Here is a 7,500-nt window from a genome sequence, read left to right as displayed (position 1 = left end):
GATGTGAGTCATGTCCCCCACTGGTAGACGTGCTCTGCTGGCTTTGGGGTTTCTTGGGAGTTCAGTTTTTGTTGTTTGTTTGTCTGTTTGTTTTGCACTTACATTACACACACACACACACACACACACACACACACACACACACACACACACACACACACACACACACAAAGGCTCAATTTTCCGCTTATATCACATATTGACATAAGCTTACAATCGGGCCAGTAACTGGAATTCATTTACAGCATGGTCTTTTGTGACGGACAATGACTCTCAAACTGGGAGTATGCGCTGGTTCTTAGTGCTGCTGCCTTGGGGGTTAATCGGCCTTTGAGAACTATCCCAACGCCGACTGTACTTGAGCTCTCTTGGCCTGAGAGTGTGGGTTTATGTGAAGGTCAGGCATCCTTCTTCTTCTTCTTCTTCTTCTTGTTCATGGCAGATTATAAACGTCCTATGGCAGTTGACTGCTTTGTCTGATAATATGATATATCTAATATGTAAATGGTAGACGACCAACAATACATAAATAAAAACATCAAGGGAATAAATCGTTACTTATATATACGATTTATTCCTTTGATGTTTTTATTTATGTATTGTTGTACAATACCTTATGGTCTTAACGTGTGTGTGCGTGTGTGTGTGTGTGTATGTGTGTGGGTGTGTGTGGGTGGGTGTGTGTGCATGTGTGTGTGTGTGTGTGTGTGTGTGTGTGTGTGTGTGCGTGCGTGCGCGCATGTCATTTTTAGTCATCTATACCCTTTTTTTGTTGGATGTTTTCATTTGTTAATATTGTTGTGCAATACCCTATTGTCTTAACATGAGTATGCGTGTTGGGGGGGGGGGGGGTTAGTATATCGTCAGCTATTGGGAATTCTTATTTGACTAGTTTTAATCTCTTCTTATGTTGCGCATGATTTTATGCCAGTGTTTACAATGAGCCTGTGATTGCACAACTTAATTTCCATGTGGATTAATAAAGTGTTTTTGATTGATTGATTGTGTGTCAAGTGATGTCTTCATCGCGCAAATTTTGTTCGACATCTTCCACTTTCTCCTCTCCCCCTTCCACCCGCACCCACCTTCCCTCCCTCCCCCTCCACCCGCACCCACCTTCCCTCCCTCCCCCTCCACTCCTCCACACCCACCTTCAGTATCAGTATCAGTCACAGTAGCTCAAGGAGGCGTCGCTGCGTTCGGTCAAATCCATATACGCTACACCACATCTGCCAAGCAGATGCCTGACCAGCAGCGTAACCCAACGCGTTTTGTCAGGCTTTAACTCACTCAGTACGGCCAGTCCTCTCATCTCCTCTACACAGACCCCTCGGATGTCCAGTGGGTGTCTGAATGACCCAACCTTTAGCTTCCGTCGTCAGAATTGTGGTATTCTTTGTCAACATTCACGTCTTCAGTATAAGAGCCTTCCGCTTGCAATATTTTGATAGTGATAATTGGGGTGAAACGCTGTTAGCGTCGTCTCTTTCGCCTTTCGTATGGAGAGAGTTAAGAGAAAAAAATCAAAGAAAAAATAAATAAATAAATAAAATAAAATAGAATTTAAAATGAAATCAAAATTTAAAAAAACAATAAATAAAATAAAGTAAAATAAAATAAATAAAGTAAAAAATAACTTCCCTCCCTCCCCCTCCCATACCCACCTTTCCCTCCCCCCACCCACCCCCCCACAGTTTCCCTGAACAGTGTGAAGACACGGAAGTGTGCCACTGACCGCACGCAGCGAACTGGATTGGAAAAGTAACAGTGAGGTGACAGTGAGAGCAGGGTTTGACAGGCCACACACGTTGCAGTTTGTCGACACCTTTTGTCTTCCTCTTCCTCCTCCTCCTCCTCCTCCTCCTCCCTCTTCTCCTTCTCCTTCTTCTTCCTCCTCCTCCTCCCTCTTCTTCTTCTTCTTCTTCTTCCTCCTCCTCCTCCTCCTCCTTCCTCTTCCTCATTCTCCTTCTTCCTCATCCTCCTCCCTTTTCTTCTTCTTCTTCTTCCTCCTCCTCCTCCTCCCTCTTCTTCTTCTTCTTCTTCTTCTTCTTCTTCTTCATCCTCCTCCTCCCTCTTCTTCTTCTTCTTCCTCCTCCTTCCTCCCCCTCCTTCTCCTTCTCCTTCTTCTTCATCCTCCTCCTCCCTCTTCTTCTTCTTCTTCCTCCTCCTTCCTCCCCCTCCTTCTCCTTCTCCTTCTTCTTCCTCCTCCTCCCTCTTCTTCTTCTTCTTCTTCTTCTTCTTCCTCCTCCTCCTCCTCCTCCTTCCTCTTCCTCATTCTCCTTCTTCCTCATCCTCCTCCCTTTTCTTCTTCTTCTTCTTCCTCCTCCTCCTCCTCCCTCTTCTTCTTCTTCTTCTTCTTCTCCTCCTCCTCTTCATCTTCTTCATCCTCCTCCTCCTCCTTCTCCTCCTTCCTCCCCCTCCTTCTTCTCCTTCTCCTTCTTCTTCATCCTCCTCCTCCTTCTTCTTCTTCTTCTTCCTCCTCCTTCCTCCCCCTCCTTCTCCTTCTCCTTCTTCTTCATCCTCCTCCTCCTTCTTCTTTTCCTCCTCTTCCGCCTCCTCCTCCTCCTCCTCCTTTTTTTCTTATTCTCTTCCTCCCTCCTTCTTCTTCTTCTTCTTCTTCTTCAACTTCTGGTCTGTTTATGTTGCTTGTTTTATTTGTTACTCTTCGGGTTTTTCTATCCAAGGGGGTGCATGCTGTGTGCACGCGGCAAATGTACTGCTTGCACGTGCGATGCGTTTGTGATCGCAGGGCTCTGTGGGCCAACTACCCGCTGGTGGTGGTGATGATGGGGCTGTGCTTCATGATCGGGGTGGTCATGTTCGCATTCTATGCCGACTGCCACCCGGAAGGTATCATCTCCAAACGGGACCAGGTGCGTGTGTGGTGGGGGGGGGTCGTGGTGATGGTGGTGGTGATGATGATGGTGTGATGGTGATAGTGGTAGGGGTGGTGTGGGGGTGGGGGTGGGGGTGGTTTTAATGAAGGTGATGATGATGGTGGTGGTGATGATGGTGGTGGTGTTGGTGATAGTGGTGGTGGTCGTCGTCGTGGTGATGATGATGATAGTGATGGTGGTGATGTGGCGGTGGTGGTGGTGGTTGTTGTGGTGGTAATGATGATGATGATATTAATCAAGACTGATGGTGAAGATGATGATGATGATGGTGGTGGTGGTGGTGGAAGGTGGTGGAAGGGGTAGAGGTGGTTGCGATGAAAAGAGCAGTCTTGAGATTCATAATGATCAAGTTTGGCGATGATTATGGTGATGATCATGACGACGACGACGATGACGATTACAACGACGATGATAATGAGTATAATGATGACGATGATAAGAGGCGACGAATGATTGTGAACTTAGACAACGACAATGATGGCAATACAGAAATGATGATGATGATGACAATGTTGACCTCAATGAAAGGAGATGGTGATAACGATACTGCTGACATATGTACGTGTGTATGTGTGTGTTCATGCATGCGCGTGTGTGTGTGTGTGTCTGTCTGTCTGTCTGTCAGTGCACACGCGTGTGCGAGTCCGAGTGCATACGTGCACGCGCGCGTATGTGTGTGTATGTGTGAATGAAGATAGTGATATTGCTGATATGTGTGCGTGTACGTGTTTGTTTGTTTGTTGTTGTTGTTGTTCGTGCGTGCGTGCGTGTGTGCGGGTGTGCGTGTGTGCGTGCGCGCGCGTGTGTGTATGTGTGTGTAAAAATGTGCTCTTATTCGTGTTTGTGGTATCGTGTTGTGCACAGATCGTGCCTCTGTTCATCATGGACATCTTGGCCGACTACGAGGGCCTGCCGGGTCTGTTCGTTGCCTGCGTGTTCTGCGGCAGTCTGTCGTCAGTACTGACCACTGCTGTACTGTGCCTGTCCACCCCTAACCCCTGTGTTCTGTGACTGTCGTCAGTACTGACCACAGCTGTACTGTCCCTGTCCACCCCTAACCCCTGTGTTCTGTGTTCTGCGGCAGTCTGTCGTCAGTACTGACCACTGCTGTACTGTACCTGTCCACCCCTAACCCCTGTGTTCTGTGTTCTGTGACAGTCTGTCGTCAGTACTGACCACTGCTGTACTGTGCCTGTCCACCCCTAACCCCTGTGTTCTGTGTTCTGTGACAGTCTGTCGTCAGTACTGACCACTGCTGTACTGTGCCTGTCCACCCCTAACCCCTGTGTTCTGTGACAGTCTGTCGTCAGTACTGACCACTGCTGTACTGTGCCTGTCCACCCCTAACCCCTGTGTTCTGTGTTCTGTGACAGTCTGTCGTCAGTACTGACCACAGCTGTACTGTGCCTGTCAACCCCTAACCCCTGTGTTCTGTGACAGTCTGTCGTCAGTACTGACCACTGCTGTACTGTGCCTGTCCACCCCTAACCCCTGTGTTCTGTGACAGTCTGTCGTCAGTACTGACCACTGCTGTACTGTACCTGTCCACCCCTAACCCCTGTGTTCTGTGTTTTGCGGCAGTCTGTCGTCAGTACTGACCACTGCTGTACTGTGCCTGTCCACCCCTAACCCCTGTGTTCTGTGTTCTGTGACAGTCTGTCGTCAGTACTGACCACTGCTGTACTGTACCTGTCCACCCCTAACCCCTGTGTTCTGCGGCAGTCTGTCGTCAGTACTGACCACTGCTGTACTGTGCCTGTCCACCCCTAACCCCTGTGTTCTGTGTTCTGTGACAGTCTGTCGTCAGTACTGACCACTGCTGTACTGTGCCTGTCCACCCCTAACCCCTGTGTTCTGTGTTCTGTGACAGTCTGTCGTCAGTACTGACCACTGCTGTACTGTACCTGTCCACCCCTAACCCCTGTGTTCTGTGACAGTCTGTCTTCAGTACTGACCACTGCTGTACTGTGCCTGTCCACCCCTAACCCCTGTGTTCTGTGTTCTGTGACAGTCTGTCTTCAGTACTGACCACTGCTGTACTGTACCTGTCCACCCCTAACCCCTGTGTTCTGTGACAGTCTGTCGTCAGTACTGACCACTGCTGTACTGTGCCTGTCCACCCCTAACCCCTGTGTTCTGTGACAGTCTGTCGTCAGTACTGACCACTGCTGTACTGTGCCTGTCCACCCCTAACCCCTGTGTTCTGTGACAGTCTGTCGTCAGTACTGACCACTGCTGTACTGTGCCTGTCCACCCCTAACCCCTGTGTTCTGTGACAGTCTGTCGTCAGTACTGACCACTGCTGTACTGTGCCTGTCCACCCCTAACCCCTGTGTTCTGTGACAGTCTGTCGTCAGTACTGACCACTGCTGTACTGTACCTGTCCACCACTAACCCCTGTGTTCTGTGACTGTCGTCAGTACTGACCACAGCTGTACTGTGCCTGTCCACCCCTAACCCCTGTGTTCTGCGGCAGTCTGTCGTCAGTACTGACCACTGCTGTACTGTCACTGTCCACCCCTAACCCCTGTGTTCTGTGACTGTCGTCAGTACTGACCACAGCTGTACTGTGCCTGTCCACCACTAACCCCTGTGTTCTGTGACTGTCGTCAGTACTGACCACTGCTGTACTGTACCTGTCCACCACTAACCCCTGTGTTCTGTGACTGTCGTCAGTACTGACCACAGCTGTACTGTGCCTGTCCACCCCTAACCCCTGTGTTCTGCGGCAGTCTGTCGTCAGTACTGACCACTGCTGTACTGTCACTGTCCACCCCTAACCCCTGTGTTCTGTGACTGTCGTCAGTACTGACCACAGCTGTACTGTGCCTGTCCACCCCTAACCCCTGTGTTCTGTGACAGTCTGTCGTCAGTACTGACCACTGCTGTACTGTGCCTGTCCACCCCTAACCCCTGTGTTCTGTGTTTTGCGGCAGTCTGTCGTCAGTACTGACCACTGCTGTACTGTCCCTGTCCACCCCTAACCCCTGTGTTTTGCGGCAGTCTGTCGTCAGTACTGACCACTGCTGTACTGTGCCTGTCCACCCCTAACCCCTGTGTTTTGCGGCAGTCTGTCGTCAGTACTGACCACTGCTGTACTGTGCCTGTCCACCCCTAACCCCTGTGTTCTGCGGCAGTCTGTCGTCAGTACTGACCACTGCTGTACTGTGCCTGTCCACCCCTAACCCCTGTGTTCTGCGGCAGTCTGTCGTCAGTACTGACCACTGCTGTACTGTGCCTGTCCACCCCTAACCCCTGTGTTCTGTGACAGTCTGTCGTTAGTACTGACCACTGCTGTACTGTGCCTGTCCACCCCTAACCCCTGTGTTCTGTGACAGTCTGTCGTCAGTACTGACCACTGCTGTACTGTGCCTGTCCACCTCTAACCCCTGTGTTCTGCGGCAGTCTGTCGTCAGTACTGACCACTGCTGTACTGTGCCTGTCCACCCCTAACCCCTGTGTTCTGTGACAGTCTGTCGTCAGTACTGACCACTGCTGTACTGTGCCTGTCCACCCCTAACCCCTGTGTTCTGTGACAGTCTGTCGTCAGTACTGACCACTGCTGTACTGTGCCTGTCCACCCCTAACCCCTGTGTTCTGTGTTCTGCGGCAGTCTGTCGTCAGTACTGACCACTGCTGTACTGTACCTGTCCACCCCTAACCCCTGTGTTCTGTGACAGTCTGTCGTCAGTACTGACCACAGCTGTACTGTGCCTGTCCACCCCTAACCCCTGTGTTCTGTGACTGTCGTCAGTACTGACCACTGCTGTACTGTCCCTGTCCACCCCTAACCCCTGTGTTCTGTGACAGTCTGTCGTCAGTACTGACCACTGCTGTACTGTGCCTGTCCACCCCTAACCCCTGTGTTCTGTGTTCTGCGGCAGTCTGTCGTCAGTACTGACCACTGCTGTACTGTGCCTGTCCACCCCTAACCCCTGTGTTCTGTGTTCTATGCTCTGTCCATGCTGTGTCAATCACACACAGTCACACACCTACATCTCTACATCTCTCTCTACCGTCCCCCCTCTCTGTCTCTGTCTCTGTCTCTGTCTCTCTCTCTCTGTCATTCTCTCTCTCATTCTCTCTTTCTTTATCGTTCGCTGTCTTTCTGTCTCTGTCTCTCTGTCTCTGTCACTCTCTCTCTCTCTCTCTCTCTCTCTTTGTCTTTCTCTGTGTCTCTCTCTCTCTTTATCTTTCTCTGTCTCTCTGTCTCTCTCTGTCTGTCTCTCTTTGTCTCTCTCTTTCTATCTTTCTCTGTGTGTGTGTGTGTGTGTGTGTGTGTGTGTGTGTGTGTGTGTGTGTGTGTGTGTGTGTGTGTGTGTGTGTCTTTGTCTCTGTCTCTCTCCCTCTCGCTATCTATCTATCTGTCTGTCTGTCTATATATATCTTTATCTTTCTCCCCTCTCTCTCTCTCTCTCTTTGTCTTTCTCTGTGCCTATTTCTCTCTCTTTCTCTCTCTCTCTCTTTCTCTCTCTTTCTCTTTCTCTGTCTGTCTGTCTCTCTCTCTTTCTCTCTCTCTATCTCTGTCTTTGTCTCTGTCTCTCTCCCTCTCGCTATCTGTCTGTCTATCTATCTATCTATCTATCTATCTATCTATCTGTCT

The 7,500-nt window shown here is 50.0% G+C and overlaps 1 protein-coding gene across 1 annotated transcript in view; it reads left to right on the top strand.

Annotated features, from left to right (window-relative positions):
• The window catches only part of LOC143281073 (sodium-coupled monocarboxylate transporter 1-like), a 33,304-nt gene that overhangs the window by 13,398 nt on the left and 12,406 nt on the right, over window positions 1-7,500 (top strand). The window contains exons 9-10 of the mRNA XM_076586006.1: window positions 2,750-2,873; window positions 3,762-3,850. Coding sequence (XP_076442121.1) covers window positions 2,750-2,873; window positions 3,762-3,850 — 213 coding nt within the window. The remainder of the gene's footprint in view (window positions 1-2,749; window positions 2,874-3,761; window positions 3,851-7,500) is intronic.

The sequence above is a fragment of the Babylonia areolata genome, chromosome 1 (genome assembly GCF_041734735.1).
Source record: "Babylonia areolata isolate BAREFJ2019XMU chromosome 1, ASM4173473v1, whole genome shotgun sequence".
In the NCBI taxonomy this organism is placed as follows: Eukaryota; Metazoa; Mollusca; class Gastropoda; order Neogastropoda; family Buccinidae; genus Babylonia; species Babylonia areolata.
This window is presented reverse-complemented; position numbering and strand designations above follow the sequence as displayed.